The sequence below is a fragment of the Clarias gariepinus genome, chromosome 6 (genome assembly GCF_024256425.1).
Source record: "Clarias gariepinus isolate MV-2021 ecotype Netherlands chromosome 6, CGAR_prim_01v2, whole genome shotgun sequence".
In the NCBI taxonomy this organism is placed as follows: Eukaryota; Metazoa; Chordata; class Actinopteri; order Siluriformes; family Clariidae; genus Clarias; species Clarias gariepinus.
The window spans coordinates 25,959,542-25,979,342 of record NC_071105.1 but is presented as its reverse complement, the minus strand read 5'-3'; the positions used below and the strand labels follow the sequence as shown (position 1 = coordinate 25,979,342).

Below are 19,801 nucleotides of genomic sequence, written 5' to 3'. Positions count from 1 at the left end.
GGGTCCGGGTTTGAATCCTGCCTCTGGTCTTTGTGCATGGACTTTACACGTTCTCCCAGTGCTTGGGGTTCCTCCGGGTTCTGTGGTTTCCTCCCACAGTCCAAATACATGCAGATAAGGTTAATTGGTGTTCCCAATTTGCCCCTATTGTGTGAATAAGTGTGTATGTGTGTGTGCATCCTGCCATGGATTGGCAACCTGTCCAATAAAAGTCCTCATACCCTACTATAACCTATTTTCTGTGATAGGTTCCAGGCCCCCCCACAACCCTGTATAAAGGGTACGGTCGTATGAATGATCAATGAGTAAGTGAGTAAATCTAATTAATAATTTTTATTGTATAAAATATTGTATAAAATAGATGAAACACCATCATGAACCCTAAATAATGTCATTGGTGTTTTGTTCCCCAAAAATAATTTAATTTTGAAATACATTTGACAATTTGAAATCAGAGGTCATTACCAAGTATTGCTAAGTGCCATAATGTAAATGTAAATTTAATTGGTGTCACGCATTTTGTAATTATAACAAAAAACAATTACATCTAATACTTAATTGATTTTGACATAAATGAAAATCATGTGGTCTTATGCATGGAAGCTATTTTGTAAATGTATTTTACAAAATGAAATTTGTATTTTCTAAAATGAAAAACACCGTTGGTGTTATCGTCATTGGTGTTACCAGGAGGACAAGTAACACCAGTTATTAAATGTATACAAAAAAGGCATCAAGCTCTATCTTTTGTGAATTCATATAGTTATTGCTATTGAAGAAGTTTGAGGTGTGAAAGATGAAATGCGTTTCAGATGTTTCTTTTTTCTACTTTTCTGTAGAATGACTAAATTATTTAATAGCTTGTCTTAATATGGATTACAGATTTTCTAAATTCAGTTTAGTCAAAATTTGCATTCCAGATAGCCTCAACTAAATTATAACTATCCATAATTCCATATGAATATGAATGAATAATGTATGCAATATTACTTGCAGCTTGAGATCTATTTTAAAGAAAGATTTTGTTCACTCAATGTCAGTACAGTAAATGAAGTAAAATATCTATATTACATAATTTACTTAAAATTAAGTATAAATGAAAGCTTACTCCTAAATTAAGCCTTATTAAATTAATATTTTAGTGAACCTTTTGAACACATACAGTACATGTGGTTTCCTCTAGCCAGAGCTAATGTTAAGTCTCGAGTAATCTCGCGAGACCTCGGGAAGGTTTGTAGAAGACCAGTGTAAACTTATTAAGGTAAATTATGGTCTGTTCATTTGGCGATACTATACGAAACCGTTAACAACAACAACAACAAAAAACTCAGTTATTCAGTTATTATTATTAAATTATTATGTTTTTGACACTAGTTTTAACCCGTGTTTGTAATCCGCGTTTCGCACTTTCAACATTTAAAACGTCAGAATTTCATATAAAAGGGCTCTATATCGGATATGACACCACAAAAGATATAAAATAATGCCTTTACTGCCTAGTGTTTTTTTGTTTAGCCATTTAGGATCTACCCAATAGAATTCAACGTAATTCTATTGGCTCTGTGTGTGTCACGTGCTAAATGACGTTGTACACACTTGCGCTTCCTGTCAGTTGTCATGGCTGAGCGACGGCGTGTGGTGAACTCCAGCAACGGGGGAAACTGACCTTTATTTTTGCAGGTAATTTCGCCTTAAACTATTTTCCCATACAGAGTGTGTTGCATAAAAATATCGTGTTTCGTGGAGAGACACAGGTATTACAGCTGGAGCTAAGCTAATAAATTGGTATTAATCACAAACAGATATGCATGCTGACTGCCTTTCACCGATAAGTAGTAAAGTTAACAGTATTAAATATTTAAGTTTGTAAATTAATCAAATACCACATTGAGCTGACATTAACACGTTAAAGAAATACAATGCATAGTAGGAGTAGTTTGTTATTATTTGGCTTATGGTTTCGGTAGCTCGTAGATGCAGAACTTCACTGTATCTAATGTACAGCTGTTGATCCATTGCCAGATGTGGGGACGAAGCTTTCTCATCCCCCAGGTGGTAAATACTATTCGCTTCACTTGGAGACACCGACATTACTTCACCATGCAGCTAAAAACCAAGGAGTTCAAGTCATTATTCACTGATGGACTGAATACTCTAGCAGGTAAAGCTGACATCAGCTACCCATGATGCATCTGTTTCATTACTTGACACTATGTTGTGTATATTTATGTCTACATACATGCAGTTTGCATCCATCTATTCATCTTCAGAAACCACTTTATCCTGGTAATGGTGTGTAATATAAGCAGAATTAAAGGCTTACTTTAATATTATTCTGCATGTAAATGAGAAGTGCTGTGTTTATTACATTACGTCCAGAGATTTTTCAGAAGCACCAGTTTGAGCTGAGGATTGCAGGAGGAGCCGTGCGGGACCTTCTGTCAGGGAAACAACCTGAGGATGTGGATTTTGCCACTACTGCTACACCTGAGGAGATGAAGCAGATGTTTCAGGCTGCAGGGATCAGAATGATCAACAACAAAGGAGAGAAACATGGAACCATTACTGCCAGGGTGAGAGAAAGCTATCTCACGCTGCTGTGAACTGTCCTAATGGCCAAATTTTAACCACATTCTTATTTTCAAGTGTGCATGTGGGGTAGTTTTGTTACAGTCGTATGCAAAGGTTTAGCACCCCTAGTCAAGAAATAGATGTCTAAAATATTAACATTTCAATTGTTAATAGTTGGAAGTACTTTAAAGAATTTCAGACTCTTGAAAATTTGTGCTGACATTTAACAAAAATTGGAACCTTTAAAGCAGCTCATTCAGGATCTGAAAATAAAGCACATTTACATCTAAAAATCATGCCTTTAATAGACTGTATACAATCTGGACAAACCCTCTGTGACCTCACCCTCTAGGTTTTCTGAAGAGATGTTTTGAACTGCATGAGCTCTGCTCGTTAGGTCACAGTCATAGTCTGCCAATACCCACTGTATACAGATTGCTGATCACAGGTGTGTCTGGGTTATAGGGATCTGCCATTTAAAGTGTTCTATTTGTTGTGTAGTTTTATTTATTTATTCATAACTATTATTATTATTATAACATTATTTTTATATTAATTAATATAATTAAGATCTGAAAAAGTATCATAAATAAAAAAACTTTTATTTATTGCAAAACAGCATATGCAAAGTATTCAATTCTCTTAAAATTACATGTAGATTATAAAGAAATGTAATCTAAATGTATAGCCTCTGCTTGAGTAAGAGCACAAATTTTCCATTTTCTAACAAGCATCAGGGGGCTCTCAGAAATGCCAAAATGCTTATCTAATATGCGACTGTTCAACTAAATTCAATGTGCAGCACAAGGAACAAATTGAAAGTTTTTGTAAGAGACAGTCTATTCCTCTTATCATCTACAATGTGTGCAGCCATGCTGTATAGTCACTCACTGTCAACCCGCATGCATGGAGTGGTAAAGTAAAGCTGGGTTGCCTCTGCCAGTGCTGAAAAACACTCAAATTTTTTCTTCATTATTATTTTAATGATAATGGTTTCATCCTTTTTAATCTCTGCAGAATAAGCCTCAAGCTTTTTGAGGGATCCTGCTATAGTTGGTAAACTCACAAGATTTACCTGCTGCCTTTGTGGATAACTTTTCAAACTCAAATTATTCACGCTGCGTTGTTCTTAACTGGCCAATAAGGTTTGTTGTGTGTAAGCTTTCGGCACACGTTCCCACACGTGGTTTTGCTTTAAAAAAAAAAAAAAAAAACTTTGCATATTGCAAATGTATTGTCTTTTAAACAGACTTGGTAATATCACCAGACTGGAGACAGCATGTTAATGTGTGTGTGTATTATCAGTTTAAGTGAATGGCCAGTTGAGGGATAACCGATCTGTAAAAAATTAAATGATTGACCGATTGATCGGAGCATATCTGGACAACGCCATCCTGACAGAAGTAGACATTGTGTAAAGTGGGCAAGTGGGTGAAACGAAAAATGGCCTGGCTGTTGTTTGGAACATGCCTACTTTTTAACTACAGTTACCACAAGCTAGCTCAATACTGTAGATAAAAAAAACTAAAGATTTTAAACGTTAATTTATATACTAACGTTACTTTGCATTTGATTGAACTTCGTTCATGCCCTACTCATTTTCACATGATAACTCCTGTATTTTTTGTGGTAAGTTAAACTATAATGAGTCCATTTAGCTGGTTAGCCAAAGTGATGTATAGCACACAGCTAGTAGTTTTACACCTTTAATGCACCCGTCACTCAAATCAGCCATTGCCTTAATTATGCATTATTTTATGCCTTGATGTAATTTTAACTGATGACTTGCATAAAAATTCACCTCATACAGTTGGCGTGATTTGGAAATCTAGCTCTGGTGACCATAACCGTTTTCTGTACCAGGCTGTAAACGTGTTTATTTCTGTTGTAAAGTTGGGAATTTTAACATCATTTTGGAGAGTTTTTTGGAGCCTAGTGGATGTTTAAGGAACTGCCCCTTTTAGCCTTTATAAGCCCCAAAAAATATATAAAACCACTTTTAGTGTGATATTTCAAAAAACTGAAAGGCAAAGTATAACGTCTATGTGGCTGTAAAGATCTGCAGCATGGTGACACAAGTGGTTGGTTAAGCGTTGGGGTGGGTCTTATGCAGTAGGGTTGTTTCCAGTGGCACAGGAAATATTGTATGGGGAGGTGGAAGAACAGATACCAGTAAACATAATCAAATTCTTAAAGCCTAATCAGGCAAAAAAAATTCAAGCTTAAAACCTCTAAATCAACCAAGAATTTGTTCAAGAAATGCAAGCTAAAGCTCTTAGAATGTTTTACATTCCATGATCTGAGCAACGTTCAAAATACAAATCCAACTAGGACTTTAGATCGTACAAAATAACAAAACACAGTTCTAAGAATAAAAATGACTTTATCTTTCTATAAAATCCCCTGCTACACGAGTGCATTTCATCCCAGCTTAAAAAGCACCAGAAAAAAAAAAGTTTTCTCAGTACACAGGAGTCCTGACTTGCAATGGGGTCAGAACTGTATGGGAGATAAAAACTATGTATGGGAGATACTGTACATCAATAACTAGTAGCAGAGTTCCTGTAATATGCAAGTGGTGATGGTCAATGTTCATGTGTACAGTTCATGCAGGAGAGTCTCTTCTGCAAGTGGGTGACAAAATATTTTCAAGTCAATTTTCAAGGATCAGGTGTTCTACTCACTAAATGTTCACAAGAACGACTAGAGTGGCCTCGAAGCCTCAGCCGGGATCCGGCATTTATGCACAGACGGCATTCTTTAAAATGTTTGTACCATTCAAATGTTTTACTGCGGATGTTTTTACTGAGAGCCTCTTCACTGTATTGTGCTTGAAGTCTTGTGAAAATGTGATCATCCGCCTTCATTCATGAAAATATTTCTTTACGCGTCACGGTTTGACTTGAACGGTTTTTATATGAATATGTGTTGAGGTTTATAAATACATTTAAACTATTAAAAGGCCAGTTATTGGAATTCTGAAGTCTAACCTTATACTTTTGGGTCAATCCACATTCAGCTGCATAATGAGAACTTTGAAGTGACCACCCTGCGTGTGGACGTTCAGACAGATGGGAGACATGCAGAAGTGGAGTTCACTACAGACTGGCAGAAAGATGCTGAGCGCAGAGACCTCACAATTAACTCCATGTTCCTTGGTAGGTGCTTCATGGTTCCATGCTGAACTGGATTGCAGATTGTTGAAATTGCACCTCGACATCATGCTTTATTTTACCTGTTTCTTTTAGGGCTGGATGGGACCTTGTATGATTATTTCCAAGGTTATGAGGATCTCCAAAACCGGAAGGTTCGCTTTGTTGGAAATAGTGCACTTAGGATTCAGGAGGATTACCTGCGAATTCTAAGATATTTCAGGTGAGTTGGCTTTTACATTTCAGCAAACTACTCACTCTGAATACAAATGTGAACAGCTTCATCATCATCATAGCTATCATCAGTTTTCTTCTGATCTGCATTAGTTACCACTTCTGAAATTGACTGATAATATGGGAGAAATGTCATTTTTATGACAAGAACAAATGATTCTGCATATATACACACAATGGAAATGCTTGTTGTTTTTCACAGAACCTATATGCCTGTTGTGCCCCTTTTGCTCTTTTTTTCACAGGCCAGTACACACATTTGAATTAACAATTTTTTTTTCTATTTTAAAAATGTTAAAGACCAAATGTATTGGAGTCTAATCTTATTCTGCATTGGATTAAAGGATGTTGTAACATTAAAGTACTGCTTTGATTCACATACAGATGATGTGCATTCATATTACCAAATAGTCTTCATATATTTGTTTTTGCAGGTTTTATGGACGTGTGGCATTCAAGCCAGGGCAGCATGATCCAGAAACGCTGGAGGCGATCCGGGACAACGCAAGAGGCCTAGGGGCAATCTCAGGGGAGAGAATCTGGGTGGAACTCAAGAAGATGCTGGTGGGACATCATGCGGATCACCTGCTTGAGCTTATTTATAAGCTAGATCTGGCTCAATACATAGGTCAGATATGCATGTGTATTGGACTTTTACTAGACGTTTTACTAGTCTTTTTTGTAAATGTCATGTGTAGAGAAACCTCAACAAATGCCTATATCCTCTGACAAACAGCTTTGTCATGTAGCTTTGCAGTTTGGTCACCTGACTCTCATATGAAGATTGTATACTTTGAATTAAGAGAGTTTTTTTTTTTTTTTTTTTTTTTAAGTATTAATGCAAAAACATGCATCCTGATTTTAATAGGCATTACAAGCTTGTTTGGTGGCATTCTCCAGGTCTTCCAGCAGATGTCAGTATTGAAGAGATGAAGCAGGTGTACCAGAGGACACAAGGCAGCTCTCCTAAACCAATGACCGTACTCTCATCTCTGCTGCGTGGCCCAGAAGATGTGGAAAGACTGGATCTCCGATTAAAGATCTCCAGAGAGGAGAAGACCCTCGGCCTCTTCCTGGTGAAACACAGACGAGACCTTGTTAAGGGTCATGATGAGAATAATGGCCTGAAGCCATACACTGATTTTATCATTGATGTAAGTAAAGTTACTGGTTGGCATGATATTTTTGATAGAAGACAGGAACTGTCACAGGGAGAAGGAGAGTAAGATGTAAATAGAAAATTGTACAATCTTACCTGATCGTAAAAAGACCTGAAAGATTTTTTTTGTTTTTGATGTTGTTTTTGGTCATACATTAAATGGCACAAATGAGAACAAAACAATGAATATTAACACAGAGCTAAACTTCAAACAAAATATGTCAATGTGTATTAGATGGAGCGGGATGTCTCCTGCTTAAGAAGGTGTTTGAGCAAGATGCACAGGCTTCTTTGGGAGCTGAGGCAGGAGGGCTAGAGGTAGAAGGACCAGCTCTGAATTTACAGCAACCAGGTTTGCCCAAAGCTGATTGGTCTGCCAGTGCTAAAAAGTTGCATACTCTAATATTTCATTTGATTACAAGGCGCAATGTCATGGCCAGTCATGTGTGAAAATGATTCTTCATGCTCCCAGCACCACTCTTTCACAATTTGAGTTAAACGAAGTCATTCAGTACATTCAGGTTGTCAGCTGACTTCATTTTATTGCCACATAAACCAACTGAAGCAACGCCAGATTTTAACACTCTCTCCATAGGCTTGTATAGTGGGCACCATACATGATGTGTGCATTGTTTCATGTACTTCCCTTCTTACCCTGACACACCCTTTGCTCTGGAATAGGGTTAATCTGGACTCATCAGACCACATGACCTTTTTCCATTGCTCCAAGGTCCATTCTTTATGTTCTCCAGTAAACTGAAAACTTTTTATCCGCTTAGCCACAGTAACAAGTGTTTTTTTTTTTATGGACACACAGCTGTTTGGTCCCAAAGCTTTGTCTTTTCTTTGTATTGTGCAGGTGGAAATGCTCTTACATTTCCAATTAAACAATAATTTCTACTGCCCTTTTTATCCCTATATTCTTTGGTCCCTAACCACATTTCTTTTATGAAGCTGACTGCTCAGCACTACTGCACTGTACTTCCAGGTTTTAATTATGTGTTGGACAGTTCTTAAGCCAACTACAGCAGCTTCATATTTCCTTAGTTGTTTTATTTTTTTGGGCTGGGAGTGTTCTTAAGTTTTGTTTTAGTTCTGTCCATTTGCATTTCACAATTTTTATTTTAGCTGTAGCTGTTAGCTATGTGTTTGTAGTCATTGTTCCTGTACTCATTGCCACAATCCAAGTAGTAGTTATCTGGAATAGTTATCTAGTTTGTTTTGTGTGTTTTTGAGCACTTTGTTTAATAAATACCTGACCGTTCCTTTGCTGTCATAGCTTTAAGGTTCCCAGTTTGAACCTGAGCTCAGCTTACAATCTGTTTTGGAGTTTTGAAAGAAGTTCTCCCTCCAATCTACAGTTGCTCTTTTTGCAAACTTAGTTAATGTGCATGCTCTACTGTAAACGTAAAACTTGTATTTGAGGTCATAAAACTGTAGGTCGGGATTTGATGATGATTCATTTACATTTATAGTCCAGAGAGCCAGATGCCCAGAGCAAAGTCCTGGAGCTCCTGAAGTACCAGGGTGAAAGAAAGCTCCTGGCTGAACTGAGTCGCTGGTCCATCCCTCGTTTCCCTGTCAGTGGACATGACCTGCGGCGCCTGGGAATCACATCGGGAAAGGAGATTGGTATGACCCTACAGGAGCTCCGTGATGTCTGGAAGAAGAGCCGCTACCAGATGGGCAAGGAGGAACTCTTGAGTACCATCAGTAGTTCCTAGTAGAGGACAAAACATACCATTGAGAGATGGTTGTCGCAGTGAAGTGTCTCTTCTGTGATATTTACAGTGAACAAGGAGGCAAATAATGCTGAGGAAAATCTGTCTGTGTTCAGATTAAAGAACATGTAACTTTGGTTGTTTCCTTTCTATCCTAGCTACATGGCAGTACATACACACTATCAGCAGCTGCACTCCAAGGATTTGTTTTCAGATGAATATAAATTCCTGATGTGTTGTAGTGGACAGACCATTCACACTGCTTCCCTTCATTCTGTTCATGTAGTTACTGCAGCCATGCCATAAAGACAGAATTCACCATAGCCTATCTATTTGTATGTTTATTTTATTTTCATAATTTGCTCATTATAGGTTACACACTTAATAGCTGAAAATTAAAGTTCAGCTGGCTCTGAAGGAGAAAGCATTTGCCTAATGCTACTATGGTTCATTATGGAGGAAAAAAAGATTGCAGGTGGCTATGTTACAATTATTGTCTGACTTTGAAGTAAACAGAAATACAAATGAAAAAGATCTGTCTGTCATTTTGTTGTTAACAGTTTTCGATCAGCTTTCTAAATAATTCAGATAAGTATCGAGCGTGTGTATGTATTGAGCGTCTGGCGCAAAAAGCAATTTCATTGATTACCTTTAGCTTTGATTACGGGTGAATTCATGTGTGAAAATGATTCCTCATGCTCCCAGAACCACTCACAACTTGTCGATCAGTACATTCAGGTCTACTTGATCAATCAGTACATTCAGGTTATTAGCCGACATAATTTTATTGCCACATAACGTTGCTGAGCCTAGACCTGACCAAGTAAACCAACCCCAGATCATAACACTGCCGCCAATGTACTTCACTACTTACCCTGTCTTACCCTGGTGCACACATCACTTGAAAGAAGAATCAATCTGACCTCAACAGACTTGTTTGGTGCTTGTCGCGTACACATATCTGAGTTTGGAAATGCTTTTACTGTCGCTAATAAACATAACTGTGATTTATGCTGCTACTTCTGTTTCTAATTGTTTTTGGTCAAGCCAATTTGACCCCTTTTTGGCCTAGGCAGCGTATGTGTATTATTAATAATAATAAACGTTTACATTATTTACATTTATTTATATATCTTAGTGTATATAAAAGTAAAAGTATATAACTAATTAATGAGTGTTTTTCCAGTAATCCCATCCTTACGACCCACTGAAATCTGACGTCACAAATTTTACCGTAATTGCCTGGATTCTTTAATTTTCCCCAGTGATTTTCTGACTGGAATTAAGGGGATTAAGACTTTCTTCTGCTTTCCAGCTAATTGAGGCTTGCTTTATTGAATACAGTTTAGAAGATTGGTTTAGCCAGTGTACAGGCTTTCTCTCTTTTCCTTGATGACTCTAAATGCTTGATACGTATTATGTTTTGTACACATCTGGCTATACTAAAAGATTTTTACAAGAATTTTTTTTTTACAAATTTTTTTTTAAGACACTTTACATGTAAAAGAGGACGGAGACAGCAGCTGGTATACCACGTATCAGTGTGTCACATATCTGTGTGTCATCATAAGTTTTTTGATGTTAAATGATGAGCAACTGGAAAAAAAAACTTGCTGTTAAGGCAAAATTTATAACAGTGATGCTGCCAAAATTATTTATAATTTAAATAGTTGCTTTATCTTAAGGCCAAGCTGGTTATAAAATGCTTTTGTTATTTGATTTGCTTCCCTATATATATAGCCTTTAGATTTGTGCGTAATCACAGCAAGCACAGCTGGATAAGGCATCTGAACAGACCAACCACTGTAAAGGAAGATGGTTACGTGTGCATTACGCGGAAGGTGTCTTACATGTTGAGGCGCTAAAGTCTCACAGTTCCTTGACTCACCTGGACATCCTTTAGTGCTGGGCCAGTGGAGGAGTGTGGTGCTGAAGGACAGCTCTCCTTTTCCACACCATGCTATAAATGAACCTCCTCACAACTTCAGCCTGGGTCTTCACTCCAAAGTGGTCCAGTAAACTTTCCCTTGTTTTCCTCTACGCATTATTATTTTTCTGACTTTTTTTCCCTTTTCTTCTTTATAGATGATTCAGGATAAATCACGAACGAGCCGCCACCACCAGCGCGAGCTGTATCTTTAATGTGCAAAATGCCCTTCGTTAACTCAAACTTCAGTAACCTGAGCCTGGCGAAGCGAGAAGCCGCGGACGATCCGCCGCGAAATGAGAGATTAGCCCTGATCGAGATCTCACTGCTCAGCGTTATCTTCCTGAGCGCCACGGCTCTGAACCTCGGTCTCTTGCTCGTGCTGTTGAGGAGACGCGGGTCCATGTCCCGCATGCGCGTCTTCGTTTTGCACCTGTGCCTGGCGGATCTGACCGTGGCCTTCTTCCAGGTGTGTCCGCAGCTGCTGTGGGACATCACGGACCGCTTCGTGGGCCCGGACATGGTGTGCCGCTTGGTCAAGTACCTCCAAGTGGTCGGCATGTTCGCTTCTACTTACATGATCGTTGTGATGACGGTGGATCGCTATCAAGCCGTGTGTAAGCCCATGGGCACGCTGCAGAGGAGGAGCGCGCGCTGGAACATGCCGGTGTGTGGCGCGTGGGCAGTGGCGCTCGTGGGCGCGCTGCCGCAGGTTTTCATTTTCTCCCGTGTCCAGGTGGCTCCCGGGGTCTTTGACTGCTGGGCGCAGTTCGCGCAGCCGTGGGGACTTCGAGCCTACGTGACCTGGACGACGCTGGTCATATTCGCGCTGCCGCTCTTGACGGTGGTCGCGTGCCAGGTGCGCATTTGCCGCGCCGTGCAGATCAGCCTGAGCATGAAGACGCACCGCGGGACCTGCACCAGTGCCAGCAGTGTGGCCGGCCTCTCCAAGGCTCGCGTGAAGACCGTCAAGATGACCGTAGTCATCGTCCTCGTGTACGTGCTGTGCTGGGCGCCTTTCTTCACCGTGCAGCTGTGGTCAGTGTGGGACCAAGGCGCTCCCACGGAATGTAAGTGTGCTGACTTACCCTGAATCTTTAACCTCAGATCACTTTCTGAGGAGGTTATGAACGAAGTAAACTTTCTGGCATTCAAAAAAAAAAAAGTCTGCTAAAGGTGTTCTGTCTAATGTTACCCCATTTCATTAAATAGCACTACCAGCACATACACTACCAGTCAAAAGTCTGGACACATCTTCTAATTCCATGGTCTTTCCAGATTATTGCTTTCGACACTGTAAAACAATGCTGAAGGCATCCACAATATACAACATTTTAAGCTGACCAGTTGATATTGAGATATGTCTGCTACTTATACTCTTATTAATTGGTAATTTTTTTTAATACTCTTATTAATTGGCTGGTAACTCATTTTGGTCCTGCTTTCCTGGAATAGTCTTCATGAGAGCCAGTTTCATCATGGTGCTTGATAATACTGTTCCTGCGAGAACTGTTCCAGAACAGCTGATCTTTGTGTCTTTATTTTTTATTATATATGTATATTTTGAAGAAAAATCCAGTATTGTTTATGCCAGAGATCCGTTATGAGTAAGTTTTGAACCGATTCCACAGAACCTAATACAACTAGACTATTCAAAAGTTAGGCACAATTTACATTACTAGACTCTAGATCAAGCTGGTTAGAAAATAAACTTTATTCTTACCAAGCATAATACTTGAATTGTTTTTAATAAGGTATTTAAATCATGGACATTGTGATTGTGCATAAAGGTGCATCACACTACACAGGCCTCCACACACTTAACAGCCACACACACCCAATCATAGACTAAGGGCAATTTTGTAACACCAATCAACCTACACCACATTTTTTTGGACACTTGGGAAAACCAGAATAAGATTTCACCGTTCCAACCCTGGAGCTACAAGGTGACAATGTTAACCACTAAGCCACCATGCATCTTAGATGCATGTTCTTTATCTTTTAAAGATTAAATCAATGTCGGTGCTGCTGTGAGAAGAATAGTGTTTATTATTCACACTGCCTTGTCTAACCATTTTGATCTGTTTCCATTGCAGCTGCAACTTTCTCCATCCTGATGCTCCTTGCAAGTTTGAACAGCTGTGCCAACCCCTGCATTTACCTTGTCTTCAGCAGCCCAGTGCCCAAGCAACCGTTAGCCATAATGTGTACAAGTCACAGTGAAAGTAAGGGGTCTATGCCCGGGGATGCCATGGTGGTCAGTTCTGTCTACCTGAGTTTAAAGAATCTCTCATGAGTAAAAGCCTTGGTTTCACCTCTATGGAGCTGCGGATGAATGATTATGATAATTAATTGCATCTGAACATAATCTAAAGGCAGTATTGTTCTAGCCACCAGATTACTTCATGGTACACCTATAGCTCTCTTCAAACTCTAACAACCTTTAAGAATTCATTGGTTGTTAAAGAAGTAAATAATCCTTGAGGTAAATTGTGTTAATGAACCTTACACAATATCTGTTTAAAAATTTTATCTACTGTATGCTCAAAGTGTACATTATAGTGATTACTAAATACAATACTAGACATTTGTCACATCAGAGATGTAGCCATGCCTTTGGACATCCATACACATAGCCAGGATGTAATTTCTGTTCACAAATTGTCTGCTGTGGTCATGATACCAAACAATTAATTGGATATTGTATTAACTGAAAAATATAGCAACATTGAGTCTGTAAACCCTACTTAAGATAAAATGTAAAATTTAAGATTAACCAATCAAGATGAAGTGTATGGATGAAGATATATATTTATGAATGGATGAAAAACATTTGAACTATACTGTAAACTGTATTATGTGTCATAAAATACATGTATAAATAGCCATTTTCAGTCATTATCGGATACAGGTTGTTAGATATTATACTGTATAATATATATAAACAATTAAGGACATTTCTTATAGAAGTGTGAAGCCTGCATATGTTATTTCAGCCTATCTTGTTTACTTTACAGCGAGCAGGGGATTATACAAGATCTTAACACTGCCTCTAGAGGCTTGGACAGTGGACACTATGCATCGTGGGTGCATCACTTCATGTATTCCCTTCTTAACCTTATACTCACATCACTCAGGAACAGGGTCAATCTGAACCCATCAGACCACAGATCCTTTTTCCATTGCTTCTAAGTCCAATCTTTATAATTCCAATTAGTTTGAGTAACAAGTAGTTTTCTCATTGCCACATAGCTGCTTAGTTCCAATCTTGTGAGTTCTTGTTACATTGTATATGTATGGAAATGCTCTTATTTTTACTATTAAACATAGCTGTGATTTTACTGTCATTTCTTTTTACAATGTAACTTCACCAAGTGTTTCGAGATCTCTGATCATGGTCATTCTTGATTATTTTTTTTTTGCCCATATTTTTTCCCACAAGGTTGAAAGTTCAGCATTCTTTCATGTTTTACCATTGTGTTAGACAGTTCTTAACCCAATTCAAGCAATTTTAATGTTTTTTTTTGTGTATTGCAGACCAATAATCTACTGTAACCTTTCTGAAACACTGGCCACGCAGTGTACTTAATACACAGTTAGTTTTTTTTTTTTTTTTTTTTTTTTACATCAATGTCCACTGGCTTGAGCAAGTTTTCTCTTGAGAATGTTCTCCTTAGATAGATCTGTGTGATCTATGCATAGTGAAGATCAAATCCATGAAAGTAGGATAGTGGTATGTCAAAAGCATTGGTGACCAACAGAGATGAGTCAGAAGGAAATGGCTGGTGTCTGTTCCCCATGTCCTACATTTAATAACAGTGGATGACCCTAGGGAAAATCTTCAGACATGGCAGCAAGGGTTTAACCATCCTCCGTGCTCATTAAGAGGGTAAGTAGGAGCCAGGTGATAAAGAAATTTTCAGGATTTGTTGATCATCAAGAAGAATGACCTCTTTTAAAGCAGAACCTTTAGCAGTTTATGTTCTGAAGAACTCAGGTATGGGTATACACCAGCCAAGACTTCACAGAAGGTGCTTCTCCAAAATTTTGTAATCCACCATTTTATAGTGAAAAGGATTGCTTACAAATGGAGAAACCTCAAAAGAGTTAGCAATCTTTACAGGAGTGAGTGTTCCAGTAAATTCAAGCCAAAAACAAAATCTGTTTAATATTCAGAGATACACTGCCCCCCACCCATTACAAAAAAGAATACAAATGCTTAAAAGGTCCCATGCCCTTTGCACCCTCATGCACCTCTGGAATAGGATCAGTCTAGACTCATCAGACCACAGGACCACCTTTTTCCATTGCTCCAAAGTCAAATTCCTTTTGCTTCCTATCAAATTTAAGCCTTTTTAACAGTCTCACTTACATTTTTTTCTTATGGACCCACAGCTGTAGTCCTGAGTCCTGTGAGTTCTCATCACATTGTGCGTGTATGGAAATGCTCTTATCTTCATTATTAAACATGGCCATGGTTTTTACAGTTGATTTTTTTTTTTTTTTTTTTTTACCAAGTATTATCACCAAGTATTTAAGTTATCTCCATTTATTATTTTTTTGGACCACAGTTTTGATAACATGTTGAAGGATTCTTAACCCAGTTCTAGTAATTTTAAATCTCCTTAGTTTTTTTTTCTTTGCTTGATGCGGCCCAACAGTTTGACTCTTTTGAAATGTTAACAAACATGTTAAAAAGTTTTAAAAGTTTAGAAAGTATATTATATAGTTGGGCAGATATGATGATTACCCACAATAAGAACTGATTTGTACTCGCTCCCTGATGCATAATTTATCTAGACATGTAGTCATTATTAACAACAAATATGAGGATCAGTCTGAATAGACAAATTTAAATAAGTCAGTTTGAGGACAATAACATTGATGTATTCAAGCGTGATCTGCTATTTTTAGCAATACCCTAGGGCTTATGCTAGGTACCATTTTAGAGCCTATGTTCTGGTCCTTAGTGAGATCACCTTTTTTCATACCAACTGTGCCTGTACAAAAGACTCCAGCACAACTTTTTAACCTTTTATTGGCTGCATGAAACATTACATTCTTAGCGATGCATATAATTATGATTTTTGTAGTATTATGCTACCTAATTTTGTATAGAAATAATATTGCATTTTACTTAGAACAACCAGTTTTTGAAAATGATGTAAAGCACTGTTAAAAAAATATAATAAAATAAAAAAATTAATGTGCAAGCCCTGTCACAGATCACACTGTTACAGAGTACAATCACAGTAATGCTCCATCACACAAATATAAATGCCCATAAATGCCCATTCGTCCAGCTGAACCATTATGAAAACGGGGCCTTTCATCTCAGCCACAAATGGGCTATACATGGTTTTCACGTTAAACCCTATGCCAGCCCAAATGATCAAAAAAGCTCACACACTGGCTCTTACTGACTCGGTTGATTACAAAATCAACTGCCATGGGTTTACTCACCATTTCAACAATACAGACCTGCTGGGGCTTATTCTTGTGCACGGAGGGCAAGAAGGGTACAAAAGAAACAAAGAGCTAGTAGGCTAGAAAATTAAATTAGATATTATTCCTATCAGCAAGTGATTTTCCATTGGATGGGGGGCCTGCAAAAAAAGTTCTGCATAGAGATTGGAATTCATCTGCTTTAAATGCTAGGCACTCCTCTTGATGGCTGTGCATGTGCGTGCATGAAATCTCATCTACATCTCAGATACTAAGATATACAGCATTAATAAAATATGTGCTGTTTATCCTTACCATTGGTAATTATTAACATTAGAGTTACTGTGGGAAGGAAGAGGTTGCACAGAGAACAATTAAATATGAGCTCCTTTTATTTGTATATAATAGTAACCATGTAAAACAGTAATATATTGAGTTTTAATATTAGTTCTATTTAAAAAAAAATAATTGAATCGCTAAATTCTCTTTTATTTATGATTCTGACAAGCCACTCTAAAGCCTCAAAGAACATGTCTTGATGGGCCAACTCAAGTGATGTTCATGATTGTTCATGTACATGCACGTGTACTCACACTTAGTCCCATTAGCAAGAGTCTGACAGTGCTTTGATTCACCTCACGCTGATACTATCCTGTGAGTTCGTTTCTTTAGCGAATTTACAACATTCTCTGTTGGTATAGTGCACTTATTCACTTTGTCTGTCCCTCAGATTATATATTATGCTGTATAGTTAAATGGAGTCCATTTTTAGAGCTAGTGAATACATTTCTAATACCAATACCAAACCTTGGCTATTTTACTAGGGCATATTTGTGTCCTGCAAAACCTTGTAATAATTTTTCCATTAGTGTAACTGTAAGTAAAAAGAGACAGCTCCAGGAAAAAAAAAAGTTTGTGGCTAATGTAAACATATTTATTCATCTTATACTTTTTTAATTACTAAATTTCCACTGAAATTTAAAATATTGTCTGATTTAATGGTTTAAAGAAATCAATGACTTATTAAATCCACAAAGAATTAATCATTCTTAATATTCAATTCAATTCAATTTTATTTGTATAGCGCTTTTAACAATTGGCATTGTCCCAAAGCAGCTTTACACAATCAAATATTGTGGCTTAATAATATAAATAACAGGCTTAATAGGCCTGGTAAGATCAGCTGAGCTTCAAGTCAAGAAATTTCAACTTGAATAATCTTTCTAGTATGGCAAAAAATAGTTTGGTATTGTAACATTTTATATATAAAATGTATGGGGAAGAAATTGCCCCTCCCATCCCAAAAAACATCCTCCACATCACTGGATCTTCTGCCACAAGGATTATTTCTTTGTTTGCTCTATTGCAATTTCAAATTTAAGATTGTCAGAATCGAAATTTATATTTACGCTCTTTTTGAACTGACTCCCAAAGGAAAATAAATAAATAAAGTATTTAGATGTCATTAGAATTATGTTGAAGTAAATAATTTCTAAATATCTAAATAAATATAACTGCTTATCTGATAAGTCATAATCCCCCCAAGTGCTGTAAGTACCATTTCTTCCTTTCCTTTGATTTCTTCCTGGAGATTTTATCCCACAATGAAGGTAAATTACCATATAACAGTTTTTAAGTTATGCAACAAATTGTCGATTAGATTTGTTGGTCTAGATTTTGCCCCAGACTTTCTCTCCCAAAAAACCCCACAAATCTTTATATTGTGCAAAAGGTCATTCCTTTGTAATTTGGGCCTCATGCTTTGAGTCATTTTTCTGTCAGAACCAATGATCATAAAAAGAGAAAGTACAGACCCCTTCAATTCTGTCTTTATTTATCTGGGCCTAAATAACAGTAGTGTGGTTCTAATCACCAATCTATATAAAAATAATAATTAAAAAACCCCTTAGGAAACAAGGAAATCAAACCCAGGAACTGTAGGTGCAAGGGGACAGTTAAGTCTGTTACATATTCATTACAGCACAGTGAAATAATTTCTTCGCATATCCCAGTGTAACAGGGGTCAGAGCGCAGGATCAGCCATGATACACCTGCCCCTTTCCCTACCATTGCTAACCACTAAGCATCCGTGCTCTACAAAGTCAGATAAAAAGATTAAACTGTGCTATTTAACAAAGCAAAATGCATAAATATATAAAATATAAGAATGATAACATTTACTGTAATGATACATTAATCATTACAGTAAATGTAATTTACGGTATGTAATTTTCAATTATCGTAGAGAACAGTTTTTGCCTATTGAAAAATAAATACTTTAATATTTTTTTTCATAATCTTCATGACTTGCAAAAATAAACTTTTCTGTTGAATTATTTATTTTGAGAGAGAAAAAGTGAGGTTGGCCCAGCTGGTGTATTGTAAGTGATACTAGTGATTTTTAAAATAACTCTCTTTTTTTTTCTTTTCAAAAATGTACACAATATAACTAAAATGGTTTAAAAAGTATGTATTGTTGTCAAAGTGTAGTAGAATAATTTAATGCAATTTTATTTTATAGTGCTTTTAACAATGATTAAAGGAAAAATGTTACAAAGGAGCTTTAAGGCCTTGTTCGCGTGAAATTTTTGGATAAACGAACCTGCTCTGAACGTCCTAGACGTTTATGTTGCGTTTTGTAGTGTCACTTGATTAACTCCTACACTGGCATTCGTTTGGCTCTGTCTAAAGCCAGTCTGCAGCCCAAATCGTAGTTTGTGTGTTAACCTGTGGAGGCAGTGTCGGGAACTGGATATGAAAGCCCTTGTCGTTTTATTTGAGGTGCCTCCTTTTATTATGGACCATTTTGCTATATTAGACATTTATCTTCCTGTTTTAAAAACTCTCGTAATATGGTGACATACGTAGGGAAAGAAAAAGGTCGCCGCTGCTGGATAGTATGGTCAATTGTGTCAAAAGGTGCACTAATGTCAAGCAACACAAGCAAGGAGACACAACACTAATTAGAAGCTAGCAGTAGTCGCTTACAGTTTTAACCAGTGCTGTCTCTGTGCTTCTGGGGCCTATCTCCTGATAAATACATTTTATGAATGAGAATAAGAGGAATAAAATACTTAGGAAAATGTTGTCATAAGAAAATTATTAACCTTGTGGTGTCTAATCAGCATTGGGCTTTGTGTTTCATGAACCTAGTAACAATCCAGAGATCTTCTTTTCAGATGTTCTCAGCACGGACATTTATCTCTATTGCTTTGATGAATGCATTGATTTTCTTCCTCAGCACACAAATAACAAACACCTGTCATCAAACACCTGTCATCATCATCATCTCTCTCTCTCTCTCTCTCTCCTAGTGAAAGACCTTGCAGCATATCGAAAAGTCTAAAAGGGATGGGTACACCTACAGTAAATACAGTATGTCAACCACTGCAAAAAGTCATTAAAACAGATGCCAAAAACCTTTGCTTTATAGGCAAAAGACACAAATACGGTGTTTAAAAGAGTTTTTTTGGGGGGAGGATTTCCCCCAAAATGCCCCTGATTGGCTGTAGAGCCGTGATTAATGTGGGATTAATCTCTCATTCCTCCCTTGGATGATAGGGCGAGCAATTTACCACTGCGCCACTCA

The 19,801-nt window shown here is 37.5% G+C and overlaps 2 protein-coding genes across 2 annotated transcripts; both read left to right on the top strand.

Annotated features, from left to right (window-relative positions):
• Positions 1-1,605: 1,605 nt before the first annotated feature.
• trnt1 (tRNA nucleotidyl transferase, CCA-adding, 1) lies at positions 1,606-9,814 on the top strand. The gene is made up of 8 exons (XM_053499059.1): positions 1,606-1,680; positions 2,023-2,161; positions 2,380-2,573; positions 5,591-5,729; positions 5,820-5,946; positions 6,392-6,585; positions 6,858-7,111; positions 8,592-9,814. The coding sequence occupies exons 2-8, from the start codon at positions 2,023-2,025 to the stop codon at positions 8,838-8,840; spliced, it is 1,296 nt and encodes a 431-aa protein (XP_053355034.1). The 5' UTR covers positions 1,606-1,680; the 3' UTR covers positions 8,841-9,814.
• A 1,151-nt stretch (positions 9,815-10,965) lies between these two features.
• On the top strand, positions 10,966-13,063 carry avpr2b.1 (arginine vasopressin receptor 2b, tandem duplicate, 1). Its single transcript, XM_053499061.1, has 2 exons — positions 10,966-11,834; positions 12,864-13,063. The coding sequence occupies exons 1-2, from the start codon at positions 10,979-10,981 to the stop codon at positions 13,061-13,063; spliced, it is 1,056 nt and encodes a 351-aa protein (XP_053355036.1). The 5' UTR covers positions 10,966-10,978.
• The last annotated feature ends 6,738 nt before the right edge of the window (positions 13,064-19,801 follow it).

Bases quoted from the DNA above. Each gene is read 5' to 3' on its own strand.
- trnt1 (XM_053499059.1), top strand. From the start codon at position 2,023: ATGTGGGGACGAAGCTTTCTCATCCCCCAGGTGGTAAATACTATTCGC. The intron at 2,162-2,379 runs GTAAAGCTGACA...CATTACGTCCAG, and splicing joins TGGACTGAATACTCTAGCAG to AGATTTTTCAGAAGCACCAG. The intron at 6,586-6,857 runs GTCAGATATGCA...GGCATTCTCCAG, and splicing joins AGATCTGGCTCAATACATAG to GTCTTCCAGCAGATGTCAGT.
- avpr2b.1 (XM_053499061.1), top strand. From the start codon at position 10,979: ATGTGCAAAATGCCCTTCGTTAACTCAAACTTCAGTAACCTGAGCCTG. The intron at 11,835-12,863 runs GTAAGTGTGCTG...TTTCCATTGCAG, and splicing joins CCAAGGCGCTCCCACGGAAT to CTGCAACTTTCTCCATCCTG.